The sequence below is a fragment of the Aspergillus ibericus genome (genome assembly GCF_003184845.1).
Source record: "Aspergillus ibericus CBS 121593 unplaced genomic scaffold BO80scaffold_8, whole genome shotgun sequence".
Taxonomy (NCBI): domain Eukaryota; kingdom Fungi; phylum Ascomycota; class Eurotiomycetes; order Eurotiales; family Aspergillaceae; genus Aspergillus; species Aspergillus ibericus.
The window spans coordinates 674,039-692,999 of record NW_020292106.1 but is presented as its reverse complement, the minus strand read 5'-3'; the positions used below and the strand labels follow the sequence as shown (position 1 = coordinate 692,999).

The 18,961-nt window shown below is 49.2% G+C and overlaps 7 protein-coding genes across 7 annotated transcripts; 4 read left to right on the top strand and 3 right to left on the bottom strand.

Annotated features, from left to right (window-relative positions):
• Positions 1 to 825: 825 nt before the first annotated feature.
• BO80DRAFT_491641 (glycoside hydrolase family 92 protein) lies at positions 826 to 3,731 on the bottom strand (the record flags this gene model as incomplete). The annotated part of the gene is made up of 7 exons (XM_025723712.1): positions 826 to 1,520; positions 1,569 to 2,252; positions 2,297 to 3,126; positions 3,178 to 3,266; positions 3,339 to 3,371; positions 3,426 to 3,536; positions 3,707 to 3,731. The coding sequence occupies 7 exons, from the start codon at positions 3,729 to 3,731 to the stop codon at positions 947 to 949; spliced, it is 2,346 nt and encodes a 781-aa protein (XP_025578240.1). The 3' UTR covers positions 826 to 946.
• A 923-nt stretch (positions 3,732 to 4,654) lies between these two features.
• Positions 4,655 to 6,380, top strand: BO80DRAFT_487721 (alpha/beta hydrolase; the record flags this gene model as incomplete). Its single annotated transcript, XM_025723561.1, has 7 exons — positions 4,655 to 4,744; positions 4,832 to 5,055; positions 5,114 to 5,221; positions 5,284 to 5,341; positions 5,397 to 5,474; positions 5,551 to 5,879; positions 5,938 to 6,380. 7 exons carry the CDS (start codon positions 4,655 to 4,657, stop codon positions 6,077 to 6,079), a joined length of 1,029 nt encoding a protein of 342 aa, XP_025578239.1. The 3' UTR covers positions 6,080 to 6,380.
• A 5-nt stretch (positions 6,381 to 6,385) lies between these two features.
• Positions 6,386 to 7,351, bottom strand: BO80DRAFT_348854 (NAD(P)-binding protein; the record flags this gene model as incomplete). The annotated part of the gene is made up of 4 exons (XM_025715475.1): positions 6,386 to 6,572; positions 6,639 to 6,721; positions 6,807 to 7,010; positions 7,073 to 7,351. The coding sequence occupies 4 exons, from the start codon at positions 7,349 to 7,351 to the stop codon at positions 6,386 to 6,388; spliced, it is 753 nt and encodes a 250-aa protein (XP_025578238.1).
• A 578-nt stretch (positions 7,352 to 7,929) lies between these two features.
• BO80DRAFT_491639 (Zn(II)2Cys6 transcription factor) lies at positions 7,930 to 10,457 on the top strand. Its single transcript, XM_025723711.1, has 5 exons — positions 7,930 to 8,134; positions 8,185 to 8,352; positions 8,440 to 8,969; positions 9,021 to 9,485; positions 9,542 to 10,457. The coding sequence occupies exons 1-5, from the start codon at positions 8,078 to 8,080 to the stop codon at positions 10,446 to 10,448; spliced, it is 2,127 nt and encodes a 708-aa protein (XP_025578237.1). The 5' UTR covers positions 7,930 to 8,077; the 3' UTR covers positions 10,449 to 10,457.
• Positions 10,458 to 11,053: 596 nt separating this feature from the next.
• BO80DRAFT_453041 (putative MFS transporter) lies at positions 11,054 to 13,069 on the top strand (the record flags this gene model as incomplete). The annotated part of the gene is made up of 8 exons (XM_025721979.1): positions 11,054 to 11,071; positions 11,217 to 11,351; positions 11,402 to 11,592; positions 11,638 to 11,791; positions 11,841 to 11,936; positions 11,989 to 12,693; positions 12,756 to 12,851; positions 12,887 to 13,069. The coding sequence occupies 8 exons, from the start codon at positions 11,054 to 11,056 to the stop codon at positions 13,067 to 13,069; spliced, it is 1,578 nt and encodes a 525-aa protein (XP_025578236.1).
• BO80DRAFT_273950 (uncharacterized protein) lies at positions 12,962 to 14,337 on the bottom strand. The gene has a single exon (XM_025714857.1). The coding sequence runs from the start codon at positions 14,148 to 14,150 to the stop codon at positions 13,179 to 13,181; it is 972 nt and encodes a 323-aa protein (XP_025578235.1). The 5' UTR covers positions 14,151 to 14,337; the 3' UTR covers positions 12,962 to 13,178.
• A 717-nt stretch (positions 14,338 to 15,054) lies between these two features.
• BO80DRAFT_487711 (FAD-binding oxidoreductase) lies at positions 15,055 to 16,547 on the top strand (the record flags this gene model as incomplete). Its single annotated transcript, XM_025723560.1, has 5 exons — positions 15,055 to 15,219; positions 15,294 to 15,506; positions 15,547 to 15,757; positions 15,796 to 16,369; positions 16,424 to 16,547. The coding sequence occupies 5 exons, from the start codon at positions 15,055 to 15,057 to the stop codon at positions 16,545 to 16,547; spliced, it is 1,287 nt and encodes a 428-aa protein (XP_025578234.1).
• Between the last annotated feature and the right edge of the window lie 2,414 nt (positions 16,548 to 18,961).

Sequence of the window (18,961 nt, the reverse complement as noted above, 5' to 3'; positions counted from 1 at the left end):
GATGTTTCGATCCTAGTCCTGATCCTTGCCCCTATGCTCCTCTGCATCTTGCACTTTGCTGTGCCTTTCCATTCCTGTCGCGTAACTGAGCTCTCCGAATGTTTCATTCGCTTTTATTTATTTTTCATTTGGATGCTCCTGGATCACACTACACCGTATGAGCGGGAACGAGAAGCAAATGTAGAAGCAAGCCCCCGTATGGGGCATGAGGTTGTAGAAGACGCCAAGTCACAAATTGACGGTATATAGAACTGCCATACGTCTGGAAGGGGTTGAGACTGATGGAAGAGCTAGTTGCTAGCACGCGGAGAGGATTTTGCGTATAGACCGCCCGTGTCACCGCGATTATATAGAGCTCGGGAGTGATGGTAGGTTGGAGCATTGTCCTGAGGTTATGAATTCCGTGCTCGAGCTTTGCAATCTCGAAATTCATGGGCACGCTTGACGTTTGAGTCCGATAGGGGCACTATTCCTTGAGACAGGCATCTGAGTAATCAGCTCAGTTGGCATGATTGAGTGCCACTCATCTTTTGAACCCCCACTATCTAGTCGAGCTATGTATTGACACTTTTCTGGATTGGATATGGACAAGGATATACAGGCGGGGCCGCTGTTTCTGGTTATTGATAAGATGAGGGGGTAGTAGGAGAGGGTTGTGATGCAGTTGAAGGAGATGGATGCGGGGAGATTATTTGGCGGGGGACGGTAGAGATAATTCAGCTATTACCTGGTGTGGTGATGGACGGGTTGGTTTTGGAACTGGTTACTCCGTATGGTATTCTTGATTGGGAAAGGTTTATAGTGCTTCTTCTGTATGCAAGGCGTCTGGAGAAGCATTGCCTTGCGCCGGATTATCGTTTCGTATTGAATCATGCTTATAGGCATCTGCTATTACCTCTCTGCCAGTATACGCCCCCGAGCTTACCAGAGCTTGGTCGACCAAAAATCAAGTACTCATACTCGGGGGCAAGTCTTCATCACCAGTCCCCCAACTACTCTCCACCGGCCCCAGCTCGAGCTCCAAAACACCTCCTTGAGTGAAAAAGTCATGCGTAATCCAATTCTTTGTCCACGCTTGGCCATCCCGCGTCGCACTCTGGATATAGATCGACTTGTACGTAGGATCGAAATTGATATTTCGAATCGTTGCGACCTTTCCAGTCTCCTTGTTCCGGATACTGATCTCCTCGAAAAACGGTGGATTGATGAGGTAGACATCCTGGCCATGGACGGGGAATAATCCCATCATGCTGAGAACGGCGAAGGCGCCCATGGCTCCGCCGTCGTCGTTGCCGGGGATGCCAGAGACGGAGGTGTTGAATTGGGATGGAATATAGTAGTGGGCGCGTTCGGTGGATAAGGCAGGGCGGCCGGAGTAGTGGAATTGGAAGACGGTTAGGAAGGCTTGCTCGTCACCGACGTAGAGAAGACCCGAGTCGTGGAGGTAGGAAAGACGGGAGGTGAAGGTTTGGGGACCTCCGAGGCGGGTAACGAGCGCAGCCATGTCTTGTGGTACGAAGCTGTGTCGATCAGCTTAGATAAGGAAATGCGAAGGAAATTGGACTTACAATGAATAGAGCCATGCGCTCCCCTCGTATGTCTCATGTCCGTCCGCGTTCAGATAGCATGACGTGAAGTTAAGCAATGGGCTGCAGAAGATTGGGTCTTGATAGCCCCACGTTCCGTTGGGATACCGGGGTTGAAGGAATCCCGTAAAGCCCGTATCAACACCTCCCAGATAGGACTTCTGATCATCTTTGAACATGCTCTGCCAGTTGGTGGCACGTTGGGTGTAGGTTTCGTAGTCACTCTTATGACCCAACCGCTGGGCCATTTGAGCAATGCAAAAGTCATTGTACGCATACTCGACCGTTCTAGAAATACTGCGTGTATGAAGCCCGACACCGTAGGGATCAAAGTCATCGGTCGGAATATAGTTGAGCGATTTCCAGCTAGTTAACCCTCCCCGGCCTTCGACATTCCAGTTCGCGGGCTCGATCTCAGCATCCTTCACAACAGCCTCGTATGCAGTGGCCCAATCAATGTTGCTGACGTTCTTGAGGAGAGCTTCAGATAGGAGGACATCTGCATTTGACCCTCCTTGCGTGTATCCTTTACACAGTGACATACGGCAGTCCGGTAAGTATCCTTCGTGGCGATAAATATCTACCAGACTTCTCATCATGAGGGACTGAGACAGAGGATCCGCCAGTGTGAGCAATTGGTGAACGCCACGGAAGGAATCCCAAATGCTGCTACGTGTCAGTGGATGCCGACTTCGCCAAAAGCTGCTTACCAGTAGTAGCTGTCATAGTACGGCTCATCACTTTGCCAGAGTGGGTTCTCCCCTGTATAGTCCTGTGGGCTGATCATTGCACGGTACATTCCGCTCCAGAAGACCTTTTGTAAATCCGATGAGACACCACTCGCGTCAACCTGAAAGACATTCAGCTTATCCCTCCAGGCAGCCTCTGCAGCGCTCACGGTCCCGGGAAAGTCAAAGTTGGGTTGCTCTTTTTCTGCATTGGAGCAGGCTTGTTCCACGCTAATGAAGCTGACGCCCACTCTCGCCAGGAGTGTTTGATTGGCCGTTGGGGCGTTGAATCGGGCGAATGTCCCCGCAGACAGTGTTGCCGCAGTGTTGCTCCCATCAGATGTCAGTGATATGGCTGTCTGGCCTTGACCGGCACGATTGTTGGACCACACACCGGTGTCTCGAATGCTAGCGCCTTTGAAATCGACGCAAAAGTGGAGATCATAGGATCCGATACCAAAGCTGGGGTTGAAGGTACCATTTCCCGTCAAGCGACCGGTCGACGGGTCCACCGAAGCCGTTCCATTCGAGCGTGACTGTGGAAGATCCATAAGGTCGACCAAAACAACAGGACTAAGAGACTGGGTGGTCGTATTGGTGAAAGTAAAGCGATACAGAGCCGAATGGTTCGTGACAGTCATCTCAGCACTAACGCCGTTCTGTAGCGCAATGCCAAAGTATCCGGGTCGAGCTTTCGGTGAGCCTTGTATCCATGCGGTCGCCCGATCGGACTGCTGCCATGTACACTTGTCGAGAGCGTCATCAGGGCAGCCTGGATGCACGAAAATTGGAAAGTTTCCTAAGGATGGCGACTAGACAGTACACTCAGAACGGCTCAAGTGTTGTCGCATCAGACGACTTACACCACCAGTTCCAGAGTCGTGCATGTGGGAGAACCCTGAGACGTATGTTGTGTCGTAGGCAAATCCAGCTTGGTTTTCACCGAGAGTATCTGCTACGGCTTTTGCCATGCCTATGTACGAGTTAGCGGAGCTAGAATGCCTAGCGAATTGTTGTCTCTCACCGAAGGGTAGAGTTGCCCCTGCAAATGAATGGCCTACAGAACTAGGTTAGCGGATGATTTCTATGGACCAACCCAGAAGATGCTTGCCTCCATTAGAAGTTCCTATTAGGGGGTCAACATAGTCTAGTACATCAAAGCTAGAATTATTGGTGTCTAGACCGGTCGCAACAACAGATGCCAGCAAGCCTGTCACGACCGCTCTGAGTACTTTCACCGATGAAAGTGACATCTTGAAGAGATGGAGAGCGTCTCATATAGTAACCACAACGTCGAAAGCAAGCGAGCATGAGGCCAGGTATTTAACCTTGCGCTTGTCGCATAGGATAGTTGCATTCCAATTCTCCACGGCATGCTCAGGAAGCAGCCACCCCTCACTTCGAGGCAGGTGGCCATAGGAGGGGTAGAATATAGGAGATCATGGCGACAGCCGAGGCCAATCATGGGGATTCAAATTGGTTTGACATCCCTCGAACGTTGGCAAAGCGCGTTAGCTGCAGCGATTGACAAGCAGAGATGCCTCATCGGGAAGGGGGCATGTAACACTCCCTCGGAGCAATGCGTTGGCCGGGCTCTGCAAGGGATGAAATGATCCGGTTGCCGAAATGCGGAGAACCAGCAACTCAGTCCTGGCCCGAGACCCTCTCCCATTTGCCCTATAGGATGCTTTCTTGGGTCTGCGTGCCATTCTGTAACTTGCTTACTTGCTTCCTGGTGCGAGTCTGACAATCTCAGACGGTCGGGTGCGCTAGACTGTTTGTGTGTACAGTAAGGATTATAGTCGGACTTGTATCTTCAACCTACCCGTGCGGTGAGGGTGTTCCTTAGTCATTGGTTGTTAAGTGGATTTAGGCTCCATCTTGCCATACCAGTGACCAGGATGTGGTGAAAGAATTAAACTTTGAGGTAGAAACCTTTTCTGAGATGCATCTGTTGTTACAAGCATGCCTACTTCCGGTAGCGCATCAAATGTATACCGTTCAACTCGGCGATATCGGACAGAAGAGAGGCCCCGGAGGCGCAATCCTATCTATATCCGGTCACATGAACATTATGCCATGTGGTATACTTTGGACAGCACTATGACTTGACCCACTGATCACTATGATGCCATGATTGGGTTTGGTAGTGAAAAGCATTCGACAATGATGAGCAAAGGACAGGTAACAGTGGCTATTTAACGGAGCTGTGAGATATCAACCTCTTTGACCTGACTTCCACTCTCATTTATTCTCAACCTATTCTTATTTTATTCTTATCTTATTCTTAATATATTCTTGGTTTGTTTTGATACCTACTTAGACTAACCTTGAGCAGTCATGGATACCGAACATGCGTTTAGTACAAAGCCTGGGCGATGGCTTTCACAACGAGATACCCTGGCCAATGCCAATATGGAATGGGAAGAGGTAAGGTAGTGCACAGAAAAAGCTAAAGAAGAGATGGCAGAGAAAGTGGCGGTAAAATTGCAAGACAAATGCTGACATCAAGTGTAGTTTTATCGAGAGCATAGGAGTATCGTTCCTGACTTGACAGGCTCGGTCGGCCAATTTCGCCAAACGATGCACCAAGCCAAGATGCGTGCACAGCAATATGGACGACCAATAGTTCACGGGCTCGAGATCCACGAATACACTGCCGTTTCTCAGACTGGCATCGAGGTTCCTCTTCGTTTATATAAGTCGCTGTCGTCAAAGGCAAATGGAGCGGTGATGATATAGTATGTGCTCCGCTTTTTCACATCGCAGTGGGTCTAATATTGATTATGAGGCGTCAAGCTTCCATGGAGGTGGCTGGGCAATGGGAGACTTGGACGGAGAAGATAACACCTGTCGACTGTTGTGCGTGGAAGGTGACCTCCATGTAGTCAGCGTTGGCTATCGCCTGTATGTGAGACCCGAGTTGTTTCCAGGATTGGTTCACAAGTTGAGATGATCAAATCGTACAGTGCCCCGGAAAATCCGTATCCAGCGGCGGTTTTGGACTCGATCACAGCATTCCATTGGGTATTTACCGATCACCAAGGTGAGGTCATCTGATAACTCACATCATTATTCTTAGGTGTCGGACAATTACCGAACCCATGGCTTCGATGTGGACAAGATTTATGTAGGTGGAACGAGTGCTGGGGCAACTTTGGTGAGATACATCATGCGACATATGAGTTGGAGAAAGGATAACCATGCTAACAGGAATATATCGCCATCTGACCTAGGCTGTTGTACTTTGTCAGCTCACTCTGGCACTCGGTGTTTCCATTCAGGGTCAGCTTCTTCGAGCTCCAGTTCTGTGTTGCAGCGAGCTGTATCACCACAGGATGGGGCTGAGGAGTATGACCGAGTATATAGATACCCCTATCCTGAATCGCCAGTCCATGAAGCAATTCTTCGATTGGTACCAGCCTGGCGGTCTTGAACGCCCGATAATCTCCCCGTTATTGTCACCCATGCTTGATAAGTCTCCTCCGTCGTTCCTTATGATCTGTGGCCAGGACCCGCTTCGCGATGAAGCCCTGGCCTATGCAGACAGGATCGAAAAAGCCTGGTACATGGAGATTCCTGTCATGCATGCAACGACTCAGTACTGACGGTGTATTGCTTAGCGTTCCATTGCGGGTCGCCTTATACCCGGGGATGCCACACGCATTCTGGATATTCCCTGAACTCTCGACGACGAAGGCTGCCACACAGGACTTGATTAGCGGACTTAGATGGCTTCTTTCTCATTCAAAGAGCACCAACTAAAATGTTGGTATCGGTGATTTCAACAATCGATGCGGCACACGCGAGGTGGTAATTCATAGGCGGTTTGAAGGTTACTGGGAGGTAGTGCGGGAAGAGATCAGCTGGCCTGTAATCCTGTATTGAAGTGAATGCCTTCTTTGCCGGGCCGTCTATCAGAGTGTTTTTTCGCTGGCCCTTTTCTTGCTTCTCTTTTCTTTTTTTTACCCAATAGAGAAATTCTACCTAGTGTCCTGTATTCTGCAGGACCATATTATTCATCTCTGGCAAATTCTTTTTTCTTTGTGGTTTGCCCTTGAATTGGTGTGTTTAATTCAAAGCCCTTCCCCCGTCGACTGGCAGCTCAACTCTAGTAACAAATGAAGCCTCATCACTCGCCAAAAATGCAGTGGCATTGGCGACATCTGCTGGGGTGGCAAATCGACCCAACGGAATACCGGACAGGATGGAACCCCTGGCCTCATGAGTATCAGGGTTCCCAAGTATCAATGGTGTCCTGATCATGCATTAGCATTGTGCCTTGGTGCATAAACGGGCACAAGAAACAGACTAGGTCTCATACATTCCGGTCTCTCCTGCAACAGGACACACAGTATTGAGGCGAATATTGTCTTTTGCCAGCTCCGCGGCTAGACACTTGGTTGCCTATTGATCGTCTCAGCATCGCATGTTACAACATGACCATGAAAGGTCGTTTATCAGTGCTAGGGCATCGATGGACAAGACATACCGCGCTGACTGCCCCTTTTGTGGCGGCATACCAAGCAAAGTTTGGACGAGGACGAAGGGACCCCATGCTGTAGATGTTCACAAACACGCCACCTCCACCCTGTTGTTGCATGACGGGAACAATGACCCTTGCGGAATGGTAGATATTTTTGACGTTGACGCTATGTAAACGATCAAACATGTCTTCTGGTACATTGAGAGATGACTAGGCAGTCAGTACTCAAATTCTAAGCACGTATAAGGATAACTTATCTGAATCTTGTTCACAATTTCAGCATTGTTAACTACGATATCGATTCTTCCGTAAGTCTTCAATGTCGTATCGCGAACAGCCTTCCAGTCGTTCTCATTTGAAACATCTCCTCTCACAAAGACGGCACTTCTTGTCGGCTGATTAGACTGAACTCGTATGCCGTTGTCTGAGTCGATGTCCATAATAATAACGTTGGCACCCTCACGAATGAATTTGTTCACAATGCCTTCACCGAACCCGTAGGCTCCTCCGGTCACGATGGCCGTTTCATTTTGCAGATTCCCGTGGCTCATGTCTAGTACGAGTATCTGCACGTGCTTGTAAATCGATAGATAAATTCAGATGGATGACATAGAGAAGATTGCAACGCCTACCCCGCGCAATTTCCAATGAATGCGGGGATATGATGTCGCCGATTACTCAACCATGCAGCAACCTTGACTCGAGCGGCACAGCCGCCATAGCATCGATGGGAATGGCGTTCGATGATTGCGAGATAATTTCTCGAATCATTCGCATCCGTAGCCAGAATCTGCGAAAGAACAGCACACGCCCATCCGGGGACTTTTGTATCAATGATTCATAGAGATTGATTTCCACTTGAACAAATCTGTTAGCAACTTTGGACACCGCGCAGATCGCAGGGGGGGAAATACGTCATATACAGGATAGGTCTTGGATCAAGCCTGTGTCGGCGTTCATCGATCCAGCTGAAACTTGGAGGAGAGTTTGAGGAGACGAAGGGGAGCATCGCGGCTATACCCGGGAAGTCTGCCGAGATTTGTCCGAGGGATTGCCGGCTCCGAGGCCGGTTCGATCGACCGCCAAGCTCCGCGACGACGAAAGCTCCCTCGCCTCGTGCTGCCGAACTAGAAACACCACTTCTGCAACTTGCTTGGTCAATTTGAATTATCTGTGAGATGGATGATTACTTCTTACCTCATTGGGAATAAAAATGCTATTCATTCGACTTCAAGGTCAAGAATACAGTCCTTTTCTGACACCACACTGCCGAAACGATGCCTGGCGTTCCATCGAATAAGGCGTGTGAGCGATGTAAAAAGCGTCATCTCAAGGTTAATATCTGGTCGCTTGCTCTTCTGCTGCTTAGATCTGACTATCCTAGTGCGACGAGACACGCCCAAGTTGTCAGCGTTGCACCAATGCCGGGGTTAAATGCCCGGGATACGTTCAGACCCGGAAGTTTATCGATCAAGGCGCCTCAGTCCGGCGTCGATATGCTCCATATAGGGAGAGCGATTCCAGGAGAGATACTTCAGATAGCCCAGGGAAGGTATGTCTGATACAGCCAGCTGCAATCTGCAGCCGGTCTCCGGTCGCACGTATATAATTGCTAGTTATTGCTGCTCACACCGATTAGACCACTACCGAAAGTCCGTCCGGTATAGGTATAGATGGAAACACAACCGGGGATATAACCAATCAAGGTGACTTTGCATCACAGCATGCTCCATCCTCTGCAGCAGACCAACTTCTGGAGGCCAGCCAAGCCTTCTTTGGATCATCAATAGACGAGTCGAGGCAAACCAATCGACAAGCACATACTCGAAATCATTCTGGCAGAAACTCGCCCTATCCGCCTGCTGCATTGCTCCAAAGCGACAGTATTGCGACACTTGAACAGCCATGGAGTGCTCTGAACAGGGGTAATACCCACCTCCCAATTACTCCAATTAATACATTAGGTGATGCGTCCCAGCCCCACGGCAACACGCCTCTCCATTTTCAACCCGACAACGCACCGACTCCTGCCAGAATACCATCCCTAGATAGCCAATTACTGCGAAGTGAGAAGGAGGACTTCCACGATGTTGTGTCGGAGCTGATGACCGACACCGAGCACGAGATATCTTTTCTCATACGTCATTTCACTCAAGTCATAGCACCATGGTGCGTAATAGCTTGACGATATCTGTCTGTGTATTATGCTCACTTTTGCAGGCTTGATCTTTCTGATTCGAGAAGATTCTTCACAACCTACGTTCCTGTACGTGCTATTGATGATGATTTTCTGAGATATTCGATCGCAGCCCTGGCAGCGAAACATCTGGGTCGAATGAAAGGAGCCATATGTACGGCAAGCATTGGGATGTTCACAGCTCCGGCAACCATGGAGATCTACCTGAACGCGCCGGATGTGGACTGGTTCTTGAAATCTGCAAACTATTATTATCTTGCTATCACACGCATGAACCAGAGCATGTCAGAGTCCTATACGCCGTCCAGCTCTACCGTTTTGGAATATCCCGTGGGTACAATCAACAAATGGCTACGTCAGCAAGTACAGAACAGTGCGCCATCTGCGACAGACGACTCAGTCTGTAAAAAGGCAGACTCTCTACTAACTGCAGCAACCGTCCTTACTATGTATAGACTCATTAGTGAGCCTGGTGAGAAATGGCAGTCGTACGCACCCTCCCCCCTCCCATGCTCCCTGACTTCTATCTGACGATGACCAACAGCTATCTCACCGGCATCAAGCCACTTTTCGAATCACTACTACAACTACACGGCAGTACCCCAGAGAACCCCGTCAAATTCTCCCAAGAAATAAACGCATCATTTTGGAACTTCGCCCGTCAGGACTATCTAGCATCATACTTCAGCCGCTTACCCACCTACCTGGACCCCACCAACCTCCCCCTCTGGCGCGCAGCCGGCGTCCCCATCAACGAACAAGGCCAAATCACTTCCCCCAGCGCCGCCTTTCCCTCCGACGAAGACTTCGCCTCCAACAGCCTAACCTATCTCCTCACCAAAATAACCAACTTCCTCGCCCACTTCAAGACCTCCCAACTCGACCAAATAGCTCCACCCCAATCACTAAACACCACCCCCATCAACCCCCCAACCACCACCTCCTGGCTCACCCTCTCCGTCGAACTCCAATCCTGGATCGACCGCATGCCCGAAACCTTCCGCCCCTGTCTCCGCCTCAGCAACCCCCGTGACACATCCAAACTCCCCGACGTCTCATACATGCCGTTTCCCGAAATCTTCTACAGTCTCCCTTCCTGTGCCGCCGCAATGCAACAATACCATTTCGCTCGTTTGGCACTCTGTCTGAACCGTCCTGCTGACGCCATCACAAACCCCACCACCGCGTTTGACAGACTCCAGGGCTACAGAGAAGTTACGAAGGAAGTGGATCACCGCTGTAGAGAGATTATCGGGATCGCATTGGCTCGACCGCAGAGTTGTGCGCGTATCTATATGACTGCGTTTTTGTACGGTACGGGTCAATGTTTAGAGAAACTGGCCGAGCGTCAGATTCTGCTGGATCTGTTATCTGGTATTGGAGCGGATTTGGGATGGGAGACCGAGTCGGAGATTCAGAAGTTGAAGGCTTTGTGGGGGGATCAGCGCTAGTTAGAATTTTAGAACATAAACAGTGCTTTCTCTTGTATAAGTAAGCAATATACTCGAGTATCACCACTTAATCAGCCCACTAAAACATCTTCCCTCAAAGCCTACAACTCACGAACGGTAAACCCAGGACCCAACCCCACAGCGGCTTAATCCCGCCAACTCGGTCGCGGGTCCGGTTCCAACCCCACACGAAAGGTGGAGCGAGCCCGCCGTCCGACAACATCAAATCCGGGGAAGTGGAGCCCACCCACCCATCCATCCATCCACTCCAAGCAACAACAACAAAGGGATAAGAATCCTACTCCCCAGTCCCCCCAGGACCAATAAAAGATCCACCGGCTATAATGTCCAATCTTTCGTGAGGTATCAGGTTCCGCATCCCCGCTTCCACTTCGTATGACACTCGCTTGGCTAGATTTCCATGGGTCAGATCGGCTTTGGGGGTATGATAGTCCGGGAGGATTCCGCGGTGGGCGGGAAGATTCTGTTTACCGGGGTTTAAATAAAACCTGTTTTTGCTTGAGGGTGGGGGAGAGAGGGAGTTGGACGTGTAAACGATTTGAAGAAGTAATTTGAATTGATTTTTTAAGGGATTTGATATGGAGATGGATTATGATGAAGCGGTAAGTGGTCGGTTATAGTTATGGTTTCAATTGGATGATGATTGCTGACGGGGTTGGATGGTTGGATGGATAGGCACTTCACCAGTGCGTTTGGATACCTTCCTTCCTTTGGTGATTAATTGTGCTAATAATTGCGAGGATTGAGCGAGAGCTCGATACGGAGATCTACCCCGGGACGGAGATCATGGCAGATGTGGGAACGCATCACTTTGTGAAGGCGTCGTCGAAGTCAGATCGTGTCCTTGTTCCTCAGCCATCGAAGGATCGACATGATCCTCTGGTACGTATCGCTTTGTGCAGCAGAGAAATAAGTCGCTAAGAAGACTGCAGAACTGGAGCAAGTTGTGGAAAATAATCACCATTTGCTTGTCCACTGCCGTGTCCTTCAGTCAGGGTCTAGGACCTCTGGCTCTAGCGCCAATGTTCCCCCAGCTGATGGAGACGTTCGACACGGACTATGCCTCTGTGGTCAAGTTCACGGGTGTGTGCATTCTCGTCTTGGGGTTTAGTAACTTCTTTTGGTATGTCACAGACACCTTCAAGTGGGAGAGTATTGACAGTAGTAGGATTCCTTTGCAGACTGTCTATGGCCGACGACCGGTTTTGATTTTCTCCACTCTTATCTGTTTGGTTAGCAATATATGGAGAGCCGTGGCAACTTCCTATGGAAGCTATATGGGAGCTTGTGTCCTCAATGGGTTTGGTGCTGGGCCTGCAGAGGTAGTCCTTCTAACGATCGTAGCGAATGGTTAGACTGACAGATCGGTAGACATCCCAGCCAGAGATTATTGCGGATACGATATTTTTGCACGAAAGGGGCTCTTTCAATACCCTTTACTTCACATTCTATTTCGGTTCGCTCATGGTAAGGGATGTCAACCAAATTCCGTGCATCATTGCTGACTTCGGCTCCTAAGGTCGGCCCTATAATTGCTGGTCCAATGGCTCAACATGTTGGCTGGCGCAGCTTCTTCTGGTTCAATGCCGGTCTGCTCGGGCTAGTCCTTGTTCTGGTCATTTTCCTCTTCCCAGAAACCAAATGGCACCGGATTCATCCAGAAGAAATTCATGGACAGGTGTCAAATGGTTCGGATACAGCATTACAACCGGAAAAGCCCGCTGAGACGTCTCATCAGGAGGATGTCTCGACAGAGAGAGACGAGCAAACAGATCCATGGCTTGGCAAAGGGTATCCATCGAAGCAGCAGTTCAAACTATGGCAGCTAGACGACCACAGTACGCAAAAGCTACTTAGTAGCTTCTGGATTCCGTGGAAGCTACTGTGCTTTCCTATTATCGAATTCGCTGCCTTCAATGTCTCCTGGTCGGCCAGTGTGTTTCTAACTCTGAACCTCACCCAGAGCGAGGCCTTTGCCGCACCTCCATATAACTTCCCCAGCCAGACAATAGGGCTCTTCAACTTTGCCATCTGGATCGGAACTTTCATCGGACTGGCGACTAACGGACCTCTCTCGGACTGGATCTCGATGAGAGCCACTAAGAGGAACCGCGGGATCCGGGAACCAGAAATGCGACTGCCCGCGATCATCCCGTATGTGATCGTATCCATAATTGGCAACTTTGTGGTGGCATTTGGATACCAATATCAATGGGACTGGAGGGTACGTTGGCTCGATCATTTGACTGTGACAAATCCCATCGAGACCCATTAACTGAACTATAGGCCATTGTCATAATCGGATACACTGCGGCAGGTATCCAGGTTGCTGCCATCCCAGCCATCACCAGCACCTACGCAGTCGATAGCTATAAGCCCGTTGTGGCTCAATATTCGTTTCAATCACGGTGAACAAGAACCTCTGGGGCTATGGATTCAGCGAGTTCATTACACCCTGGGTAGAGAAGAGTGGTTTCGTGAGGCCAATTATGTTGAACATGTCGCTAGCGGTTCTATGGTGTCTCTTTGCGATTCCCTTTTACTTTTATGGAAAGCGTTTGCGGAAGTGGACGGCCAAATCCTCCGTGCACAGGATGTAGTGCGATGAACCAGTGGTTTGTTCTTTGTCTGAAGACGAATGAGAAACAGTCCTGCTGTTAAAATATTATCTCAGATCTGCGTATATTATTGCTCGTAGATCCCGTCGCATCACTCGTCATCCTCATCCGGGTCATACAAGTCCAGGTCCAGGGTAGCCTTGGGTTTGGGTGCTAGTGCAGCTCCCATCGTCGGTCCGCTTGTTGCCGCAGACCCAGCGTGTGCTGCTGCTTTCGCGGCCTCATCTGCATGACGAGCACCTTCGCCTACGTCTACCGGGGGCACCGCATCCGCGATTCCAACGCCCTCAGCCTCACGTATTAGACGTTCAACTTCCTTCTCTGGGTCAAAGCCCGATCGGCCCTCAGCAGCGGCAATTTGTATTTGTGCCATCAGCCCCATTCGAATGCGATCCTCCATCGGGTATGGTAACATGTACGCCTGGCGAGTCATATTCGCGGATTCATCAAGCCAACTGGTCGCCTCTTTAGTGACAGTTGCGACCGGCTCCGCTGCCTCGTCCGTGTTGCCATTCGCACCCATTATGTCCGAATCAGGTCCCTTGTCTTGCAGTTTCTCCCGTGATCTGGCCTCCGCATTCGCTGCAGCATCAGCGGCTGCTTGATGGTTGTATTTGCTGATCCTCCGCGCAAAGTCCAGGAGTAGCTTGTAGTCCACCTCCTTGATGCCGCGTATCCCACCAGACCTAGGTTTATCGCCACTCGTGTCCTCGTCCAAGTCATTGTCGGAGGAATCATCTTCACAGTCCAGATCGCTATCGCTTTCTTCATCGTCCCCACAAGTCGTTCGAATTTCCTTCTCGTAGGCTACAACCTCGCGAACGATGCTCTTAACCTTTTCCTCCAAAGCTTGGGCCTCTTCCCGCAGCCGTAGTAATTTGGCGTAGTTCTGCTGGTGTTGCCGGAGGGTTTCGACGGCGGAGGTCAACGAGTCGTCTGCGTCTAATAGGCCGACCGCGGCGGCAGGCGCCCCTGCAGCTGTTGGGGAGGTTGTGAGGCTAGTGATGAGGACATTGAGTTTGTTCTCGAGGTTGAAGAGTGATCCCTGGAACTCGACGTTCATTTTGTTTCGGGAGCTGAGATTAGGACGAATCGCGAGGGGTTCTGATGAGCTAGGACCTGCAGTATTTCCGATTGGGATGAACGAAGCAGACGTGATGAATTATTTGAGTCCCTTGAATTGAGGAAGCTCACTGTGGTATCATCCACAACCTGGCACCAGCTTGAGCAATTCCAGCAGAACTTCGGCGACGACCGTTTGTTGTCGGGAAAACAATGACATCGCCGGATGGCGCACGTGATTGAGCTTCCCCACCACGTGACTAGGTTCCTGGATTCTGCCGAAATTTCCCGCTATCAACACCTTGAGCACAAAGATTGACCTCCCAAGTTCACACGCGAAATCTCACCAGGATGTTGTCTGGGCTTCTTTGAGCAAGTGTACCAAGCATACTGTCTATATCCTTTAGGTGATGTGGGTTCTTCGCCACGTGGAGTCATCTATAAGCACCACATCGCATTGTGTTCTGGTCACTGTATGAGACTCAATACGTCAAATATCTTAACAGTCTGCTGTACCACCAGTGGGCTTGTTCCGTGTGCTATATATCCTTCCTGTCAATACCTACACGTTACAAAACTAGCTGTATCGTCTAGTCACTCACAGCAAGAAATATTTGAGAAGCGGGCAATCATGACGTTGGCCCGGAAGTATACTGGGCCGCATGTCTTGCCTTCGATGTCTAGTACTATCCTCTCATCGCCCATCCACCTCATCCGCTACAAACCACAGAAAGGCGACAATGAATTCATCTGCTCAATGAAATAAGTCAAGTCTTGCAAGCCCCATTTACGTTCCCTTTTAGTGGTTCATCAATATATATTTTGATGCCCCGCTGTGGTGAGGTACGTCGTATGTTAGCATGAAAGCTTTCATCACAGATGCCTTGCTTTTCTTGTCTACTGCAATGAGGATCTCGGCATTGCCTCCGGAAGAAGTATCGAAGGAACTGGGGCCACAACTATCACGATCTGCTGTAATCTCTGGCTGGGATGCAACTAAACATGGGCGATGGAGTGAATTTCATGCCCCTAAACCTGGCGTCGTCGTGACACCGGCCAATGAGCAGGATGTGGCTGCAATAATATGTTGTTCTCCAAATGAAATATAATTTAACGTCCATTAATAATGAATGCGCTACGAAAGGTGGAATATTGCACTTCAAAGGAAATCCCTTTCCTAGCTCAGAATGGCGGGCATGGATGCGCAAAATCGCTGCACATTTACAACGATGGACTGATCATCAGCCTCAAACAATTTGACTCTGTCACCTTCAATGATGAGAGAACAGAGGTTACGGTTGGAGGGGGTGCCTCTGTCACTCAGGTGATAAATGCTGCCTCAAAAAACAATGCCCTCGTACCAACCGGTAACTGCAACTGCATGGGAACTTTGGGAGGTTATCCTTGGTGCTGGATATGGTAATCTGATGGGCATGGTGGGCTTCGGGGTCGACAATATATTGTCTCTTGATGCGGTCATGGCAGACGGATGTCTGCATACGATCACACCGGAGGACAAGGATCTCTTTTGGGCGTTTCGCGGAGCTGGTCCCAACTTTGGCATTGTCACATCTGCGAAGATGAAATCATATCCCGTTGAACCCTCGGGTCAAACCGCTGGATTGGACAGCTCATTTTCACACCAGACAAGCTGGAGAAAATTGTGGACGCAATCGATGCATTAACTCTTGAGCCCAAAATGGCTCTTTTCTTGGTCTTTTCGACCAGTGGTGAACCGGACTATACACCCATGATATCTCTGATCCCACATTACTACGGGACCGAGAAAGAAGGAAGAGCTGCATTCTCATCAATCTTGGATATTGGACCAACTAACGACACCACAAAAGAAACTCAGTATCCTCACTGGAATGACGTGATAGACGCTTTCTGTGTCAAAGGAGGCTACAAACTATTGGAAACTGCCGGTCTCAACAGTATGGTTTCTAGCACATGGAAAGAAACCTGGGAGGAGTATGTCTCATTTGTTTCGTTGGACGGTACCGGTACAAGTCTGGTTCTTCTGGAGGCATATTCCCTCAAGAAGGCACGGTCGTTCGGTCAAGTCTCCTCTGCGTATGCGTGGAGAAACAAGGTCAACTTCAATGCGGTCGCCATTCCGTGGTACACTGACTCTAGCCTTGACTCGGATGCTATAGCCTGGACTTCTAAACTTCGTGAGCTATGGAGGTCTACTGATGGGCTTGAGTCCCCTGCCGCGTATGTTTTCCCCCAAAAATGTCGGCTTGAAACTAACTCATTGATTGTATCCAGGTACATCAATTTCGCCAGTGATGAGAAGCTATCGGTAGTGTATGGGGAAAATGTTGACAGGTTGAAGGCCATAAAAGCCAAAGCGGATCCTGACAATGTTTTCAATCAATGGTTCCCTCTGTAGCGGCTGTGCTATGTCTTTAATATGGTGAAGGTAAATCAAACATCACCTGTGCTTCTTTCGATGTAGTATGTTCGTCTACTTGCAGTGAATACTTCACTTTGGACATGCCCATCTCAAGAAGATGTCATGGTTCACAAATTTCTTGAAATGTCGTCTGCAGATAGTCCTTTAGTTCACAACCCCTGTATCTGATCTCCCTGGAGTAGTAAGCACTGGCAGAAGCTAGATCAAGTCGCCTAAGACACATAAAAGCCCATGAGAAGCCAGGATTGGCTCAGGCTTGATAGCCAAAACCTAGCCTAGTATCTTTTATGATTACTTAATATCAACTCCCCCTACTGGAGCGGCAGCGACAACCATGAATGGCGCATATTCGCTAATACAAGTTAGCAGTAACAATCAGCTCACTGCGATCTCCCAAAGCAGTTTAGCACTGATGACCGGGTGCCTGATATCGGCTTTCAACCTCGACGTCAGGGACCTTCCACCACAACATTTCCTCTCGACACTTGTTCTCAACTACAGTTACATCCTACACTCTTTCCTTAACTGACATCCAGACGCTACACCGCCTGCCATCTCCGCAATGGGCTCAAAGAAAAAAGACACCCCCAAGGGGAGGATGTACCTCAACTGGCATATGACTGTCGACAATCTGTACAAGCGACTGTATCAACTGGAGCAACGACATCTCACCGATGGGGAAGCCAAAGTATTGGGAATCCAGTTTTCCAGCTAGGACATCTCCACAGGACAGACTTCCCCAGGCGTGACTTCCTTTTTCCGCCCTAATCCCAGAGATGAGTACAACGTTTCGGCGGCCAACATCGAATACGATAGGTTTGCACACTACCGCAGTAAAAAGGAGACCCCTTCACGCCTGGATGCCTTGAATTGTGATAGAACGGTCCGGATTGAGGCCTTATCTTATCGGCACCAGCCCGACCGATGTCATGGCCCGGTAATAGGCCATGCTGAAGGGATCAGAGTCGTGAGGTCATCGACTTACGTACTGTAGCGGTCCGATGACTTTCATATAACGAGAGGGTAGAGTCGTACTATCTGATCCTTCAAGGATCAGTCTATCTCGTGGATATAGGCTACCTTTGTCATTTACCAGTGGAATCCTACACGTTTGGTGGCCAGTTCCTTACCTAGTCGACAGGCCTTCTACCCTGACAAGTAGATCCTATCACATTCTGATCCTTCTTTTTCGACTACCTAAGAAAGATGCCACCTGAAAATTACGAAGAAACAGAAGTGGTCGGCGATCGAACCGACTCCGAACCATCATCGAATACCGTCCCTACCATTGAAGAGATCCAACAATTAGAAGATCATGTTCATCGTCTGGAGCAAGCCAATAATTTACGACGAAGAATAGCCCATCTCCAGGAAGATCGTTCTCCTAGCGAAATCTCATCCAAACATTATCGATCCTCCCCTGAATCTGATAAAGAGAAAGGAGAAATCAAGTTCAGAGATATCCCTCGCTTTGCATTGAACTTCAACCTCCAAAAACGTCAGGAATGGATCACCGACCTAGAATACATGTTTCGGGGGGCTCCTAGAAAATATTCCACCGAAGAACGCAAGATCTTTGCTGCTGTTAGCTACATGGACCCAACGTGCAGGCAAAGATAGTATCATTTCATCGATAATAAGACTCCGGAAGAGAGGCGATCACTTGAAAAATCATGGCCCCAATTCAAAGACTGGACGCTTACTCTGATTCGAAACGCTGCTACTCTCCAGTCAGATACTATAGCTCAACTTAAACGAGCTCACCAGCGATACGGTCAAGATCCGAGAGACTTTCATGCCTATCTCGATACCTTAGAGCAACTCTTTCCCCATCAGGCCGAGAAGGAGAGAGCCCTATCATACTTTGCTAAGCTACTACCGGATCTAAATCATTACATTCAAGAACACGTTCCGCATATACCCGAAGAACGAAAGGAAATGGTGTCTATTGCTACCCACTACTACGAGTTATGGAACAACAGAGGGAAGCGCAAGCAAAATAACAACCGATCCAACGATTGCAGACCACACAAGCGGATTCTGAGTCATCATAATAATAAACTTGTTATGGATAATACCTCGAATCGCAAAGAAAACCCCGTCGGAAAGAATGGTAAACAATTACGATATTTTATATGCAATAGCACCCAATATCTTGCAAACCGTCATCCTACTGAGAGCAGAAAGATCCAATTTGCCAAGGTCTACCAGTTCTCATCAGAGCCAGAGGGAAAAGCAGAGGAGTTGAGATAGACCCTACGATTTCAACTCCCTTGCCTACAGTAGGGACCACTCATCGTTGGTCGAGTCTTATATCGAGTATGGGGCTCTTCTGGCGGAGAAGTTCCCGCGGCCGTCTGAATCTATCATGTATGGGACCTTTGAGAATA

What these genes read in the sequence shown, in the direction of transcription:
- BO80DRAFT_491639 (XM_025723711.1), top strand. Translation starts at nt 8,078, where the DNA reads ATGCCTGGCGTTCCATCGAATAAGGCGTGTGAGCGATGTAAAAAGCGT. An exon ending in CTTCAGATAGCCCAGGGAAG is followed by an intron (nt 8,353 to 8,439) that starts GTATGTCTGATA and finishes CACACCGATTAG; the next exon opens with ACCACTACCGAAAGTCCGTC. An exon ending in CCTGGTGAGAAATGGCAGTC is followed by an intron (nt 9,486 to 9,541) that starts GTACGCACCCTC and finishes GATGACCAACAG; the next exon opens with CTATCTCACCGGCATCAAGC.
- BO80DRAFT_273950 (XM_025714857.1), bottom strand. Translation starts at nt 14,150, where the DNA reads ATGAACGTCGAGTTCCAGGGATCACTCTTCAACCTCGAGAACAAACTC.